General features: G+C 33.9%; 1 protein-coding gene across 2 annotated transcripts in view; it reads right to left on the reverse strand.

The window, feature by feature from the left end:
• Positions 1 to 309: 309 nt before the first annotated feature.
• Positions 310 to 19394, reverse strand: part of LOC136033098 (uncharacterized) — a 127146-nt gene continuing 108061 nt past the window's right edge. For both annotated transcript variants that reach the window (XM_065713711.1, XM_065713721.1), the window contains exons 12-16: positions 11104 to 11307; positions 9736 to 9885; positions 7230 to 7381; positions 4075 to 4288; positions 310 to 656 (exon numbers count right to left, since the gene is read on the reverse strand). In XM_065713711.1, the coding sequence (XP_065569783.1) occupies positions 508 to 656; positions 4075 to 4288; positions 7230 to 7381; positions 9736 to 9885; positions 11104 to 11307 (869 nt within the window). In that variant the 3' untranslated portion in view covers positions 310 to 507. The remainder of the gene's footprint in view (positions 657 to 4074; positions 4289 to 7229; positions 7382 to 9735; positions 9886 to 11103; positions 11308 to 19394) is intronic.

The following is a 19394-nucleotide window of genomic DNA, read 5'->3' on the forward strand; positions in this document are numbered from 1 at the left end:
GTCATTTAATTGTAATTTGCTACTCAAAACAATCTTTTTCAAACTAATAAAACAAACAACATTTAAACGCTGGGTGGTTTTGTTCAAAGGAGAAAAAAAAGTTACTTGTCTCGTGATACTTCTGATTTCAATTTTGTTCAGGGGTTAAACTTTTCATACTTCTCTCTTTTGAACAAACATTTTTGAGTTTCTTATAAATAAATTTTTAACAACATAAAAATTGAAACTCTCACGAAAGAACTGAAATCCAAAATAATTTATTCCTTGAAGCTCCTTCAAATATCAAGTAGATTAGCTTAGATAGAGATATATATGTTAAATATTTATTTTATAAGAAAAGACAATACAATGGAATTCAATATAAACTAAGAATAAGTTTGAAAAATACGAGAACAACATTAATCCAGGCAATGATTCATTTAATAATTTGAATCTTTGATAAATCTCACAACAGTTTGTATACTCTAATTATTACTAATGAAATGGCAGTAATTAAAAAAAAAGCATTTAAAAAATGATAAGCAATAAAGTAAAAACTAAAAGAATGACATGGGAGACCAGCTGTGTAGGAGCCCCACTTCTGAAGTCTTTACTGCAAACCATACCTTCATGAGTCCACACAACTTTGACCTGGTCGGGCGAATCACATTGAGGATCTGAAACATTACAACAGAATCAACCAACTAGCAATTATCATGTATACTTCATTTGCCTTTAGTTGGGCCTATTTCATTTGTCGAAATCTTTGTCATTCAAGTTTTAAACAATTGCAAAAAAATATAGGAATAGTGAACTGGATTTAAATAAGTTGTGCCACCGTCCTCTAATTTCAAATTTAACTGATCCTGTATTAGATACGTAAATATGTCTCGATTCCTAGGGGCTCGAAATATCTCTTCTCGAAGAGATATTTCTGTTTCCTGCATAAACCCATATCACTTAATCCCTACGAAGTCCACTTCCGTATCCAGGTGGTTGTAACTGTTTATTTTTATACAATTATGAAGAGCAAGAAAAGTCATTTAATTTCGTTCTAGAATATTTCTTAAAAATTACTTCAGTACAACACTTCTTATCGGTTATGAGCAAAACTGAACTTTGCTCAGCAAGGGTCATTCATTTTATTACTCCCGTTTTTCTTAACCTCGTGTACTATAGAATTCTCGCTGATTAATGACTCCGGAGTAAAGTAAAAGAAGGTGGAAGAATTAAAAAGAAAACTGCTTTTCTCTCTTAAAGTGTCTCCCGCTGTGCTTTCTAGTTATCCTTGTTAATCACTTGCTGCCTATTATTCTTACCTCAAAGTCTGTTTTATTATTTATCATTCGATAGACGTTAAGCAACAACATGTGTGCCTAGATTTGGTTCATTATCTGTCATCAGTAACTCGGTGATTCCAGCTCATGAAGTCTGTTTGTGACAACAGAAAACTTAAAAACTTAGAGGAAACTGAAATTCACCTCGTCTTCCAAATAATAATCACTTAATTTCAAGAATTCTGACGCAGCCATTGTTTAAATCTATATTCAATTATTCAAATAGTTTTGTATTCTGTCTTTCAGTTCAATCTGAAAATGATTGGATTTCTAAAATCAAATTGTTGCTGTTAAATTTGTGATAAATTCTGAAAGGTAAATCATGGCTAAATCTAAAGGAAGGGTTATCCAATTCTAGCAAATTGAGGGTAAAATTCATTATTTGGAATATCTTATTTTCTGATAGTCAAAATTGGAACGATTCATTTTCAGTATTTCAAGAAAAAATTGCAATTATGTTGGATAAGTATGGAACTGTTCATCCAGCTTATCGGTAGACCTCTCTGGTGAAACCTTGGATGGCTCAGATCTATTGTCGAAAAGGGTTGATTAAATAAGTTTCTTTTTTGGTTACTCAAATGGGTCAAATAAGCGATTTTATAAAGAATCATTTTAATCACTCAATCGTTTGCTATGCAAAACTGAATAACTTTCTACGCTAATCAAAAAGTACCAGGTAACGTGGCAAAAACGCTGGGAAATAAACAAAAAAAAATTGATTAATCCTGATAAATTTTTACTTGATGAGATTTTGCCTATTCAGAGCAATAGTTTCGGTTTGCCAAGATTTTGGAAATTACTTTTCAAGCATTTGTTGCGAAGTTATAAATTGAATTAATGAGGAGACGGACAATCGTTCTTTTTATGATTATAAGGGGGAATGACGATTTGAACTGTTCATTTAATTTACTACTATTTCCCTCTAAAGATGTAAAAATATTTGACATGATAGGAGGAAAGGTACGGCTGGCAGTGACCTAGCTAGTATCACAGTCTTAAAGTTTCTACTGCTGTTTGTACCATCGCTTTTTTTAAAACACGGTAAGTTTCTATGTTGCTGAAAACTATGCATATTATACCATAATATAAGTCAGGCAGGAATAGGGGGTTAGGAAACAGTATACCCGGAATTCCGTAGCCCGTTATTTCTACAATAATGTATTAGATTATTTTAAAATCTTAAACAACACTCTAAATTGTGTTCAGCACAATTTTGAATTCCATAATGGGTATACTACAGAGTAAACTGTAATTTATTCAACAATTATTGTGAACTTGACCCTTGATCTTGGAAAAGGGATTTTTGTTGGCTTTTTTCTTATTTAGTACGAAAGTTTCGTTAGTTCAACAAAACTTTTATTTGAAGATATCAAAGATATACTTTCAGCAGAATTCTTTTTTTCTTGTATAAGAAAGCAGTTTTATGTATTGACAACAGGATTTCTAGCAGGATTTAGCAATGACACCAAGACCAAGTCTTGAGTAAAAATTTTAAAAAAAATTAAAAATTCCATAATGGGTATACTACAGAGTAAACTGTAATTTATTCAACAATTATTGTGAACTTGACCCTTGATCTTGGAAAAGGGATTTTTGTTGGCTTTTTTCTTATTTAGTACGAAAGTTTTGTTAGTTCAACAAAACTTTTATTTGAAGATATCAAAGATATACTTTCAGCAGAATTCTTTTTTTCTTGTATAAGAAAGCAGTTTTATGTATTGACAACAGGATTTCTAGCAGGATTTAGCAATGACACCAAGACCAAGTCTTGAGTAAAAATTTTAAAAAAATTCAAAAATTCCATAATGGGTATACTACAGAGTAAACTGTAATTTATTCAACAATTTTTGTGAACTTGACCCTTGATCTTGGAAAAGGGATTTTTGTTGGCTTTTTTCTTATTTAGTACGAAAGTTTCGTTAGTTCAACAAAACTTTTATTTGAAGATATCAAAGATATACTTTCAGCAGAATTCTTTTTTTCTTGTATAAGAAAGCAGTTTTATGTATTGACCACAGGATTTCTAGTAGGATTTAGCAATGACACCAAGACCAAGTCTTGAGTAAAAATTTTTTTTAACTTTACTGAGCAAAGCCAAAATTACAGTCCATTGTAACTTCATATTAATATTAGCCATTTTAGATAGATAGATAGATAGATATTTTTTATTTTCATCCAAAACATATAATTTAAACAAAGAATTTACCATTAACGGCCACTCTTAAGACAAAAGAGTCCTGACTGTGGCCGCAATTCTAACCACCATGAATCTGCTAAATCATTTCTTCAAATGATTTTGAAGAAAGAAAAAAAATCCTTGGGGGGGGGGGAAACAAAATAATTAATATTAAATACTAAATAAATAAATACCCTTTCCTCTTATCACAGTTCTCTCCTTTTTAAAAAATGGAATTTAACCATTCTCTTGAATGATGCCAGACTTGCTGCCGCTCTGACCGATTCTGGAAGGTCATTCCAGACCTTCTATGTCATTCCATTCCAGACTAAGTGCATTGCAATAAAATCCTGATATTCTTCAGATTTCGACCACAATCTCTAGATTTTTCCACGAATTTTCAATGTAATACTTTTTTTCTTTTTTTTAAATCCTGTCTTCTTTACATAATACAATACTAAAAATACCTGAAAGGTGTTTATGCCCCAAATGACTGCGAGATATATTTCATTATAAACTGTACGCTTAGGAATTGATTTTAAACTAATAGAAAAACTGAAAGGACTGTGATGCAGTTCATACCTGGACAGGATTCGCTATCTGTTTCTTGAGCAGCTTTAATTGCAACATAGATTGGTGAACAACTTCCTGACATACATGGTGCAGGATAGTTAGTAAATTCGATTATATCCCCGCCATTGACATTTTTTTGACAGACTGAAAGGGCACTGGAAGAGACAGGTGGCTCTTGGATTCTTGACAAACATACCTCAGCATTTCCATGGAGAATCGTGAACTGTAAGGAAATATGCATTTCAGTTATTTGTGACAGGTCACATATATATGCCAATAAAATAGAACTCCAAAGAAAAAGCTATCTCAGGAAATGCTACACAATAAATTTTGGCACAAACAAGTTAAAAACAATAATTAGGTTCCAAATAACCATCAGGTTATTTCAATTGCACCCCTTAGATCCAAAGATGGAGATATTTTCGAAGCTTTAACTTACAGAGGCAATTTTTCAGCTTTAATACGAAAGCAATGATTTCTTTGAATTACATGATCTCTGATTTCTTTGAATTACATATTGTCTTTGAATTACATAGTTTGTGTCTTTACCATACAGCTTTAAATATAGCTTATTCAGCTGATTCAAGATTTTAAACAAATCAACTACCCTTTTCGAGCCAGGTCTAATTATTAAAATACCTGATCAGTTCATGTTTTCTTTTTTTCTATGATGCAACTTCCTTTATATTAGCAGTTTAGAAATAAAAAAAAACTTTCTAATCTGAGTTCACAATTTTATTGCATTATTCTTCGAGAAAGAAGTATGTGAGGCCCCCTCATACAAACATTTTGGATGGGTCCTGACAGTAATCAGGGAATAATGCAAGACCTTTGCTTGTTGCTAAAGCTTTTTAATTTTCTTTAAAATCCCTGCTTGATCCAAGTGTGGCTGATGGGCACTTGATTTACTGTTACCCAGAGAATTCTCAGTTGTTATACCATGATTTTAATTAATGCACTTGTCTTCTTTACGAACTCTAATACTGGACAAAGATTTGTTACACATTCTAAATCTACTTGTTCCTTCAAAAATTAACTTTACCAACATTAGTATAAGAAGTGATAACGATGGCTCCAGTAATTTTAATCGGCTTCACATTCACAGCCTTCTTCACATTTCCTAAGGCTACTGGCTCAATAAGGTCATCCTTGCGGAAAAAACGACAATAATACACATCCGTATTCGTTTCTTCACGAAAAAGCACATAATTCAAAAACAGGGCTCTAAAATAGGGCTCTTAAATATTTTGAGTGGTGGATTAATTCTGTAATTTCCATCAAGATCACTTGTCACTGGTCTTATATTGCTCTTTTATGAAAAGATTTACAGATGTTCTTAATCTCGAAACTTTTGGAGGGTAGCTTTAAGTTTGATTTACTTTATTTATTTGGAATCACAATAAAAACCCAATTCTTGTAGTGCATGTATTCTTAGGATATATATATATATATATATATATATATATATATATATATATATATATATATATATATATATATATATATATATATGTATATATATATATATATATATATATATATATATATATATATATATATATATATATATACATATACATATATATAGACGTATATATATATAAATATATAAGAACAGACGAAAAACCCATTGTTTTCATATATACGTCAGTAAAACAAAGTCCCTAGCAGCAATTACCTCTCATATCTTTAAAATTTTCCCTTTGATGCTTATAATCCACCTTCTTCTCCACTTTTTGTTTCGCCATTCATAGTAAAGCAGCCTTTTATCCTACAATTTTTTTTGCAATAAAAATAAAGCTATCACCACACAACACTCATATTATGGTTTAGTTCAAATGAAGGAATGTTAGAGATGAATCAAAACCCTCCCCTTTTTGTGCTCTTCTAAATTTATCCTAAGGATCACAGAGAGTTACAGAGATAGGGCATAAAATATACTTTTTTTTGGTATTTCCCTACAAAATGGCCCACTGGTCTTTTTCTATAGTCGTGAATGCGCAAACATTCATCACTATTCGTAATTTTATCAAACAATACGGAATCAACTTAGTCGAATGAAGCTCTAAAATAGCTGTTTATACTGACCATTTATTTCTTATGGAGTACGTACTTTTTAAGAAAGAACACACCACGAGGCATCAGTACTTCAGAATTACTACTTATTGAGTCATTACTAATTCTTTCAGTCAAAACACAAAATCGCAAATAAAAGAAAAACGAGGGCAATAAACAGAATTATTTATTGCCATCAACAAATAAAAAGAATTATTTAGTTCTTTCAGTATATAAATGGACACAAATTAACATAATGACAACATTGGTTATGCATAGACGATAGAAATGTATGGGAGGGGGGAAGGTCATGATTTTCATCTTTCATTCTGAGCCTCAGTTTAACAGGAAAGGTTGGAGTTGAAATGGAAGTGGGTTAAATCAGACACCCTCAATGACTCAGACCACCAATGGTGAAAATTTTTACAATAACTGGTAAGAGTACCTTCTAACCTTCTTGTTTTAAAGAAGAATTTCTAGTTAGGTTGATTGATTCTTTCGAAAGTTAAAGCCCAAAAACTTCTGGCACCTTGCACACTTTTGTGTTAAGCTGTAAGTATGATATCGTTATATGTTTCGCTTGTTTCTCTAAAAAAAAAACATTCTAGAATCGTGAAAGTTACACCATCTACCTATTTCTTCAATTCTTATAGTCCAGATGGGCCTCTTAGCACCACCAGGTGGAGTTGGCTCAGACACTGATAAAAATTATAAATGCAGATATTGAGGTAATTCGAAGAACACTCTGAGAAAAATCTTAAGCATTTCTTAATCTGAGAGGTATTTAGAAAACATCCTATGAAGGTTTTCTATTCATAGATAAATGAGAGTTTTAGAATTGTCCTGTTCAACCCCAACTTCCCCTACTTATTTTTAGAAATACAAAAAGTTATTATTTTTAAGGAGTAAACATTAACGGACAGCAGAGATCTCTGAAATCGGATAAAATTCCTTTTGGGGCACATAATTCAGAGGTGTATTTCATGTCGGCCATTGAGGAGATTCCACCAACTGCTCGAAATCCTTTCCAGAATGGAAAGTAATGCAGGTAATAGATTTTTGCCTTTTAAGCTTGATAAAGCTACATTGACAAGTAAAGATGAAACTACCTTAATTTTCAAATTTTGACTCAAATGCATTGTAGATGGCATAATCTTGTAAAATTTTTGTGTCCCTGGAGTCACGTAGATAGTATGAGCAAAAGAAGCTTCATCCAAAGCCACGTCTGAGTAACATTCTGGGTAAAACAGCTTAGCGGACACTAAAATAATATTAAAATTAGCTCAGATTTACAACATTCTCTTAAAAAAATTGGCCAAAATTTACTTGAATAAAGAAATGACCAATGGTACCGCCATAATTTTAAAACATTCATAAGGAGAATTTAAAACTTCAAGCAAGGCAAATTGAAAAAAAAATCTCCGTTCATTTGCTTAAAGGTAGGGAAAAATTTATTAGGTTATTGCAAGTGCTAACTCAAGTAAGCTTTTTTCAGATAAACTGTCTTTGATAAAGTAAAACTGGCCATTTTCTATCTTTATTATTTCCGTGACAAAATTTCAAGGGAAAGTTCGTTCTTATCGTTCCATGATAATGCACGGTACACTTGTCTGAGTCAGAACCAGCTGCAATAAAAATCAAATTCTGCACTGAAATCTTCCTTATAATTTTACCATTTTCAAAATGACATTTTCAATTTACTGATAACAGTATTCGTTTTAAAATGGAATATCAGTGAAAAATGTCTAGTTTAGAAGAAAAAAGAAACAAGACCTTAAACAAGCAACTGTAGCGGTTAAGAATCTACCCAGCATTGTTACTGCAAAGCTTAAACATCTCTCACAAAAAATATACTGAATTTATATATGTTGTCGTTAAAAAAGGATCAGCATTGTAGAAAATAATAAAAATTTATGGGAAAGACTATACTATCTAGAATAAAAACATACAAAAGAAACCCTAAAAGAGATTCTAAAAAGATCAGCCAAAAAAACAGCCTAAAAAGATCACAAAACTAATACAGAAAGAGAGAGAATTAAGAAAGAACATGGATTTAAAACTTGAGCTTAAAATTAAATCACAAATCCAGCCGAATTTCAATTCTCATAGAATAAAAATAAAGGTTAAAACTAACGAAATCAATTGCTTCGCAAGATACTCTCATATTATACAATCTTCATTTTAACCCTAAATAATTAGACTGCATAATTTTATTGCCTGTAACACTAACAGAAGATTGAAAGAAAAAGAGGCAATATGCTATTTTCCACTGACTAGTTGTGTTATACTACCCGACAAACATGCTACAAAAAGTTTCTTAAGCTTGCCATGGGTATACGAGATGGAGCAAAGTACATGATTTTTTTGTACATATCTCATGATTTTGGGATTCAATGGGAAGGTGAGGTGAGGACAAAATGCCAGAAAACAGGGGGTCAGATATAGCCCTAGAACCACACCTGCAGCAAAATGAATCCCTCCTCCCAGCCAGAATTGGTTGTTTGAATTTTCATAGGAGAAAAGGGTAGAAAAGCTTCCCTTACCCTGAAAGTTATTTGTATTGTGTCTATTTTTTTTCAGTTTGTGCTTTAATGGGTATGTAGTGCCAAGCTGGAGAAGAATACTCTAAATAAGGTCAAACAAATAATGTGCAAAGTCTCAAGATGCGTTTTTGAAGGGAGAAAGGTCTTTTAGGGGTTTAAGAGGGAAAAGCGAATAGTGACTTCTGAGATTGATTCTGCCAACATGTAGTTTTTTAGCTTAATTAAAGGATGGATATGGGTAACTTCAGCTTCTTTTGGGATTGACTGTAGAAATTAAGGTTTAGATTTCCAAAGAAAATTGTCAAAATACAAGACTTTAGGGGTTTGCCTTCATAGCAGAGAACTGGCTTCCACTGTAACAGACTAAAGGACAACTATTACATTTGCTTAACCTGTAATGAGTTTCCTACACAAGTAAAATATAATCTACGTGTTTCCAGCACTTTTGATACCCGGATTACAAGATTACTGAACAGTAGAAGTAATTGATTTGACCCAGTAGGGTATTTTCGAGTAAACAGGAATGAAATAGCTTGAACAGTGCTAAGCAAATTGAACGATGAACAGCTATAAGCAACTTCGACAGTACCAGGCCTTAAAATGATGAACTTTAAATTTAATTAATGAATTTTAAATTTAAAAACACACAGGACCAAATTTTTATTCCATCAAAATGTCCCTTACAAAATCCACAAGTGTAAATTTTTCATTTCTGATGCATATTAACCACCCAAAAGCGTACAAAGTGGTTTGATAGACCTACGACATATTTTTCTATTTGTTTCGTGAAAATTGTTTGATTTTCAGAAAATAAAAATAAAACAGCAGATTTAGAGTAATGTAGCCTGTCAAAATAAAAATCAAAAAGTGCGGAGCCAGCTATCTTACTATCTAGATTTTCTTGACTAAGAAAAAGCTATTTTTGTGCAGAAAAACATCAAGTTTCTATTTTAAATAGTTTAGCTGTAAATCACTAAACAGAACACAAATAAATGGACATTTAAATGTGTTTTTGTTTATTTGATTCCTTGTTATTCTTGCTTATTCACATTGATGGTTAAAATATACTTACAGCTTCTAGCCCTATCACCAATGATTGAGGCAGCTTCCTTATAAGTAGTGAATAAGTTCAGCTTAAAGATATCCTTTTCTGGCTCTTGAACAAACGACTTGTATATCTCAGAGCTGACTGTTCCAGCCACTGCAAACAGCAGTCTTACATCTAAAAGCAGTAAAAATTATTTATAAAATGACATCTATTTATATGTATATTATACATGTATCAAGGACCATATATATTTATAACATTAAGACTGGCCTATCCATATTACAACAAGGAGAATGGTTTTGAACAATATATCCACTAAAATAAATAGCAAAACTCGACTTGGAATATTGTTATCTGAGGACCAAAGAAATACTTAGTCAACCGCAGCGAGAGAAGCGTTTTGAAGGAAACATAACCAGCCGATAGCTAACGGTACCAGCCACTGCTTGAGTGAATCGAGGTGACAGAACCAAAATAAAATCAGTGTGGCTGACTTTTGCTACGAAAGAACTGGGGAGGATGGATATTTTTTTTTAGTACGGAAAAAATATATATGAATAGGTAATAACATATTACATAATGAATAGAATATTATTTCAATCAAGTATTCAATCAATTAGATATTTGAAATCAATTAGTTCGTTCCGAGCAGGTGCTTCAATTGCCATCAGATTGACCATAAAGCTGCAACTATATGCACAAGATGCGGTATCTCCACCTGCCAGTCTTGCAAAGATACCCCAGTATGGTGAGACTATGTTCAGTATTAACGGCAAAACTAAAGACCATCACAGTTTGAGTGCAAAATATCTTTTAAACACATTAGTAAACAAAATTCTCTGATAATAGTTGCCAAGATGTTAAGTGCCTAACTTGGAATGTCAATGGTAATTTTGTTTGAAAATCGTCTGTGGTTTGGAACCTTTGGGGTCAACCTCGAATTGTTTACTTGCCGGAACTCTTGATTTCAATTTTGAGTAGAGTCTTGGTTGCCACCCCAAGTGAATTATGGCTATTTCTAGTTCATTTTTTGGCAATTGAATTTTAAACATTTTTTTGGACTAATGATTTTTCCTTAGTCTAGCGAGTAAACCTAAAGCATAAAAAATTTGTTCATATTCATTTTATTACGTTTTTTACGAGTCGGAAAAACATTTCAGGGGGAGGGTTCAAACCCCCTCCCCTGGATACAGCCTTGAACTCTTGATTATTCATTGAAATGGAAATTATGAATTTCACATAGACGACCTTTTAGAGGCTTTAAATTGGTTGTCAATGAGGGTATTATTAACAATAATTACATGATTTTTCACCACACGTTAAGTTTCATTTACAGTGTTCAACAACTGGAGAGAAAAAGACTATAAAAAAATCTAATAAAGTGATATTAACCTGGGTGTTCATTCTTCAAAAGTTCATACTCTTTTGTGAAATCTTCTATTTCTTGAGTACTTGGAGACCTTCCTGATAGTGAAAAAAGGACAGTTTTTCCATTAGCACCACTTGTTTTGTTATTTCTCTCCTCAATCTTGTCTCTATCAAACCTCGTACGCAAAGTAGCTAAGACATTATGGAGCTTTCTTTGGTTATGTATAGCTATAAAATTAAAAAACATTAATTATAAAACAATCTGTATTACAATGTAGTTGCTAATGTCAAGCCTATTACAAAACTTTGAATTCTTATAAAAAAAATACATAAACTAATCAACTTGCGGATCGTTCTTTAAAATTCACTGGTATAAAAAAAGAAAATAATATAAGTAATAATAAGTAGGCAAAAGTAAGAAAAATAAGAGAAAGATTTTTCGTCACTTCAGTTTTTTTAGTTTTATTGATCAGCCTCTGATCTGTTTTTTTACATTATTTCTCCTTAAAATAGAATCAAGATTCTAATGAGATGTGCATGCTTAAGAGAACCATAAACCGCCATGTTGTATTTGTTTTGAACCAAAATATTATGTTTTGTGATTATATATGAACCAATCTTCAAATCAACCAATTGGAGGACTAACATTCAAAACTTGGTTGGATAAAGACTCCACTCCTTAGTGCCATTTTGAGACTGATTCAGAGTTAGAAAACCACACATAGTTTAATTTTTAACGCGAGGTCTAGCAAAAAGTTGGACCCAAGTTTAATCCAAAGCTGTAAGCAAAGCTTGCCTCTTACTGGCAAAGTATTTAAAATACTTTCCGTTCCTCAAGGATGAATACTAAGGGAGATATTTTTATTGTTAGAATTAACATATTGTACCATTTTTTTTCTATTTTGCAATTTTGCTGCTGAAGGTAATAATCATCTGATATCATGAAACATTTCTTTTAATAGGAAAATCCCCCGCCTCCCTCCTTCTCTTGATAAAGAAACATGACATTCCCAATATTCTAATGGGACAAGGAACCGCAATTGTGATTGGAATGATTCTATAATTTGGAAAGACCAGTTGTTGGGAATTAGCCGGTATGCATCTTCTTATTTTTTTTTCCTGTCTGATCTCTGGCGTATAAGCAAAATAAAAAATTATCACCCATTTTATAATGTATCCAACTTTTAATTTGCTAGCTAAAATTTTGAATCAAGTTGCTGTCACTAACATAAATAGCACCTTTACAGCAGTTATATATAGAAGTGGAGAAGAAACTAAGCATTTCCAACTTGATCAGTGGTTCCCAACTGATTTTGGGCCTTGCCTCATCTAGTCATTTCTAAAATCTTGATACCCCTCCCCCTTTGGATATGTAAAATTTGTTATTCAAAATTTTATGTGCTTTCGGAAGCTTAAAAGACCCTTAACATGTTATCTAAAATAGTTTCCAAAGAATAAGCAACTGATGAAAGAAAAAAAAAATAAAAAGACAGTCATAAATTTAGTTTCCAAATATATAATAGGGAACGGAAACACAGATATAATAAACATTTGAATAAAATATTATTCTGAAATCCTTTGATTATCTTAGTTATTGAACTAATAATACAGAAAAACAAAGATTGAGTTCACCCAAAAGATCTGTTAGTCAGATCCCGGTGTGTCATGTCTGCAACAGAGAGATTTTATATCAGGCTCCAGATTAGTCAGTTTAAGTCTCAAGTTTTGATGTTAAGTGGTATCAAGTTGATTTCATTTTTTTTCATAACAAATTATTGAGCCGTCAAAACAGTCCTGATACAGGCTTTTTTGGTAGACAAATAGACAATAAGTCCCTGGTAATAAGTTGTTGCTATTAAAACCAAAAATGGCAAAAAATAAAAAAAATTAAAACCAAAAAAGTAAAAAAAAGCAAGCCAACAGGTTGCACAGCTACCATCTTGCTAAATTTACTACCTACTGCCACAACAAAATCAAACATAACGTTATCAGTGAATTATGAACTTGGCTTTCAAATTTCAATAATGAATTTTGTTTGTTAGAAAATAGACGCTTGAAAATTAAACAATATGATACAAAAATATGTTATACAAGACTAATACATATGAAAGTTTATACATTGCAACCTGCACACCAGCGTTTCGACTAAAAGAGGGCCGTTGGAAAATTTTTGAGACACAGAGGTGAACTTTCACTTGGGGCAGTACAGTGAAAATTTAATGGTGATATTTCTATTGAATTTAGAGGCTTAATTTTTGAGACATTTTGAATTACAAGAGTAATTTGAATTACAGAGTAATATAACCGTAAGATCATTTTGGGGTATTGGTGGTTTTTCCTTCGATTTAGACAGTTTTTTCAAGGGGATTGAGAATATTTTGAGCTATCGAGGATATCGAGTTATCGAGGTCGAATGTATCTTATTTTCCTTTGACTCATCTTTTGTAAAATTATGTGTTTTTAATGAAAGTAAGTGGCTGTAAACACTTTAATCTCCATGCAAAACTTGTAGACTACCAAATTTCAATAGGCTACTAATAAAAAAAAACTATAGAATTTATATAGAAATAAATTCACTCTTTAGAAACATCACTTTCTAAAAATTAGAAAAATGACTCGTTTTGATTTTTTTAGCCTATTTTCTGTTTTTTTTAAACACACAAGGAAAATTTTATAACTTGATATTTTGACTCGTGTTCTTCAATTAGCTTTTAGTTTTGAGAAACAAAGATGTGTATGGTCAAAATACACCTGACATTCTTAGTAAAATTAGACTTTGAGGTAGTTTTGAGATATAAGGACGTATATGGTACAGAATACATCTGATATTCTTAGAAATGTGAAATCATTTTGAGGAACTGGTCCTATAAAAATTGTTCCATAATAGAAACTGGGGCACCCTTACCTGGGGCAGTAAATGCAGGTGGGGGAGGAAGGAGGTCCTTCATATGTACACTCAGAAGCCCACCGGCGTGTGCACACGTCCCGTGAGTTACAAACCTTCTTCCAGTAATGGGTTAAATTGCACGGCGATCCATAACACCATTGTGGGAGGATCCTCTATAGGAGGACAACCGTGACCGGGCTTAAGATCCACATCTATTGACACGGGGTCTGTAAATGGCTGCCTCGACCCCTTCGGAGTACCTGCAAGACTGGGGATCTTGCAGTCTCAATTGCCACTTGAAGAGTGGCGCCCCTCGAGGAATGATTTAAAGAATTCGAAAATTGGAATTTTGAATGTGACAACGTTAAGAAAGAATTATCGTATCGACATTTTGACTGACGAATTCAGACGATATGAACTAGACTAATTAGATGTTAAAACAAGAGCTAAGAGCTCATATGGCACTTGTGACGAGGCAAGAAGAGCCAAGAGCTCATATGGTATGAGCTCTAACAAAATTCTAAGAATCAATAGATAGATTTAAAAGGAAAATAAGAGGCTTAATGCTGGTTAGGATCTAAAATAAGAGCTCTGAGTCATGATATCCTTCTAAATATAAAAATCCATTAAGATCCAATCACTCACCCGTAAGTTGTACTACCTCATTTTTTCTAATTTTTCCTCTCCCTTTAGCCCCCCCCCCCAGATGGTTGAATCTGGGAAAACGACTTCATCAAGTTAATTTGTGCAGAACCCTGACACGCCTACCAATTTTCGTCGTCCTAGCACGTCCAGAAGCACCAAACTCGCCAAATCACTGAACGCCTCCCCCCAACTCACCCAAAGAGAGCGAATCTAGTATGGTTGCGTCAATCATGTATCAAGGACATTTGCTTATTCTATCCACCAAGCTTAATCCCGATTCCTCCACTCCACATGTTTTCCGAGATTTCCCCTCCAACTCCCCCCTATGTCATAGGATCTGGTCAGGATTTGAAATAACAGCTCTGAGACATGAATTCCTTTTAAATATCAAATTTCATTAAGATCAGATCACCTTTTCTTAAGATAAAAATACCCCAATTTTCACGTTTTCCAAGAACTCTGGTTTCCCCCTCTAAATCCCCGCAATGTCACAGGATCTGGTCAGAATTTAAAATTAGAGCTTTAAAGTACAAGATCCTTCTAAATATCAAATTTCATTAAGATCTGGTCACCCTTTCGCAAGTTACAAATCCATCATTTTTCCAAATTATCCCCCCCCCAACTCCACCAAAGAGAGTAGATCCGGTCCGGTTATGTCAGTCACGTATCTTAGACAGGTTTTTATTCTTCCCATCCAGTTTCATCCTGATCTCTCCGTTGTAAGTATTTTCTAAGATTTCCGGTCCCCCCAGTTGTCCCCCCAATGACGTTGGATCCGGTTGAGATTTAAAATAAGAGATCTGAATTACGGGTTCCTACTAAATGTGAAGTTTCATGAAGATCCGATCACTCCTTCGTAAGTTAAAAATACTTCATTTTTTCTAATTTTTCACAATTACACCCCCCCCCCCCCAATAGAGCATATCCGTTCCAATTTTGTAAATCACGTATCTAAGACTTCTGCTTATTTTTCCCACCAAGTTTCATCCCTATCCCTCCAATCTAAGCGTTTTCCATGATTTTAGGTTCCCTCCCCAAACTCCCCGAATGTCACCAGAACTGGTTGGGATTTAAAATAAGAGCTTTGAGACACGATATCCTTTAAATATTAAATTTCATTGAGATCCAATCACCCTTTCGTAAGTTAAAAATACCTCATTTTTTCTAGTTTTTCAGAATTACCCCCCCCCAACTTCCCCAAAGAGAGCGGATCCGTTCCGGTTATGTCAATCACGTATCTAGGACTTGCGCTTATTTTTCCCACTAATTTTCATCCCGATACCTTCACTCTAAGTGTTTTCCAAGATTTTAGGTTTGCCCCTCTCAACTCCCCTCCCCCCGCCAATGTCACCAGGTTCGATTGGGATTTAAAATAAGAGCTCTGAGAATCGGTATCCTTCCAAACATCAAATTTCATTAAGATCTGATCAACTGTTCGTAAATTAAAAATACTTCATTTTTTCTATTTTTCCGAATTAACGGACCCCCTACTCCGCCAGATGGTCAAATTGGGAAAAGGACTATTTCTAATTTAATCTGGTCTGGTTCCTGATACGCCTGCCAAATTTCATCGTCCTAGCTTACCTGAAAGTGCCTAAAGTAGCAAAACCGGGACCGACAGACCGACAGACAGACAGACCGACAGAATTTGCGATTGCTATATGTCACTTGTTTAATGCCAAGTGCCATAAAAACTCATATCCCAGGATTAAGTAGTATGAAATTAGCTAATATAGAATTTTCTTACTCAGGCAGGAAGGATGGGGTGCATAGACAGGGAGTAGAACTCATGATGAATAAAGAAGCTTCTAAGTCTTGTTTAGGCTGAGAGGGCATTAATAATAAAATTCTAATTGCTCATTTTATGCCTAAAAAGTTCAGGGTATCAGTTACAGTAGTATATGTCCCTGTAGAACCAGTTGATGGAGATACTAGTGACTCAGATGAATTTTACGTACAGTTGCAGGAGCAAATAGACAGGGTCCCGGGTAAAAATAGGGCGTTTTTGAATTGCAGATTTTAACGCCCAGATTGGTAGAAATAGGGATAGGTGATATACTAACCTAGGTAAATTTGGTGTACAAAAAGAAAATAGCAATGGCTAAAGACTGTTGCAATTTTGTAGGTATAACAATCTAGTTATAACCAACATGCTGTTTGGTCATGAAATGGCCCATTAGCTAACATGGTATTCATGTGATTTTAAGAGTGAAAAAGCTTTATATTTAATTGATGTTTAATTGTTTTTAGATTTTAATTGTAAAATTTATAAAACTGTAAAATTGTAATTGTGATTAATGTTTAATTGAGAGAAGAAGGGGCTCGTGAGAGTTAACTGAGTGACAGGTCATATGAATATAAAAAGATTGCAAAGAAAGTGGAGAAAGCTTTAAAATATGAATTACGAACATGTGAAGAGGATGTAGATCAAACATGTCCAATTTGGACATGGATCAAATTGACGAGGATGTAGAAGATACAGCTAGGCAGCATAATAGTAAAATATTGTTCTGGTCTGTTACTAAGTTGAGAGTCAATCTGGACTTTTCCCAGTTATTAAATAAAAAAAACAAGTTTTTTTAAATGAAAGTAAGGAACGACATTAAACTCCGTACATGGGAAAGGGGCTTTTCCTTCTCAACGCCCCGCTCTTTACGCTAAAGTTTTTTACTGTTTTAAAATGTAGAGTTAAGAGAAAGAGTCAAACTTTAGCGTAAAGAGCGGGGCGTTGAGAAGGAAAAGCCCCTTTCATATACGGAGTAATTTCTGTTCGTTTTAAGTTTTAATGTCGCTCCTTACTTTCATTTAAAAAAACTTGTTTTTTTATTTAATTTCTGAACGTTTTTGAATCAATGCATGTTATGATTTTGGCTCTCCGCAGAAGAATAATTAAAACGAAATTTGTATTTTTTTTTTTTTTTTTTTTTTGGCTAAATGGCTTTCTCATAATTTTGATCGAATGATTTTGAGAAAAAAAGAACGGGAGAGGAAGCCTAGTTGCCCTCCGATTTTTGGTTAATTAAAAAGGCAACTAGAACTTTTAATTTTTTACGAATCTTTTTATAAGTAAAAGATATGCGTAACTTATAAATTAGCTTACGTAAAGAACTTTTGTATTCTCATGTTTTTATTACATACTAGCTGTTGGGGTGGCGCTTCACGCCCCCCAAGCCCCCCCCCCGCGCGTGTAAGTCGTTACGCGCCATATTTGTTACGCTCCATTGTAGTTGTGTCCCTCTCTCCCACCTGTGAATATATATATATATATATATATATATATATATATATATATATATATATATATATATACACACATATATATATGTATATATATATATATATATATATATATATATATGTATATATATATATATATATATATATATATATATATATATATATATATATATATATATATATATATATATGTTTTTAACTACGTAAAACTTGCGAATATCCAACATTCTTCGCTGTCCCATTGTCTGTGCATATAGATAGATTGTCAGGTTCACTGACTCTTGAACATGCAACATATAATTGTCCATGGGAAAAACAATCCGTATTCAGATCTATACCTCATTATTCTAATGATTGCCCTTGAGCTTTGTTGACGGTGATTGCTAATCGAACATTCCCTGTGTCCCCGTCGTCATTTATATATCCCCCTGTGCCCCCGGCGTCCCCGTTGTAGTTGTGTCCCTGTGTACCGGTCGTTATTATATTCCCTGTGTCCCGGTCGTCATTTGTTTCCCGGTGTCCCAGCCTGTAATTTCGCTTTGAGTGTCCCGGTCGTCATTTATATTCCCTGTGTCTCGGTTTCCCGGTCGTCATTTGTGTCCCGGTCTGTAATTTCTCTTCGAACATTCCCAATGTCCCGGTCGTCATTTATATATCCCCCCCTGTGCCCCCGGCGTACCCGTTGTAGTTGTGTCCCTGTGTCGCGGTCGTCATTTATATTCCCTGTGTCCCCGTCGTAATTTGTGTCCTGGTGTCCCAGTCTGTAATTTCTCTTTGAGTGTCCCGGTCGTCATTTATGTCCCCTGTGTCCCGGAGTCCCTGTCGTCATTTGTGTCCCGGTGTCCCGGTCGTCATTTATGTTCCCTGTGTCCCGGAGTCCCGGTCGTCATTTGTGTCCCGGTGTCCCGGTCTGTAATTTCATCAGTTGACAAACATGACGTCAGTCGACAAACAACTTCATGACGACATACAGCTCAATCCTTATAAGGACGTCAGTCGACAGACACACAAACAAACAACTTATTTTTATATACATAGAAGATAGATAGATATGAGGGGGTTCACCCCCTCGTCAGTACCTCGCTCTTTACACTAAAGCTTAAATTTTGTCCCAATTCATTAAGAATGACCCCTGAATCACGAAAGCAGCAGAATAAATAGTTGAAATTACTAAAAATACTTTAGCGTAAAGAGCGAGGTATTAGGAGGAGATGAGCCCTCATATGGGTAATAATTTCTGTTCGTTTTAAGTTTTAATGCTGCTGCTTACTTCCAGCTAAAAAAAAAAACTTTTTTATATTTATTTTTTCATTGTTTTTTTTTAAGTAATGCTAGTAAATCCTGCGCTCCCTTCACGGAAATTTTCTTCCCCCATGACAAATTCCTCGATGGAAAGTTCCCCCAGCATATCCCCCTCTTCTCAACCCCTGCCTCCAACCAACAAAATCCTCCTGAAAACGCCTGTACACTTCCCTATAACCATTACTATATGTAAGCACTGGTCAAAGTTTTGAACTTGTAACCCCTCCCACGGGGACTGTGGGGG

The sequence above is a fragment of the Artemia franciscana genome, chromosome 1 (assembly GCF_032884065.1).
Source record: "Artemia franciscana chromosome 1, ASM3288406v1, whole genome shotgun sequence".
NCBI classification, from domain to species: domain Eukaryota; kingdom Metazoa; phylum Arthropoda; class Branchiopoda; order Anostraca; family Artemiidae; genus Artemia; species Artemia franciscana.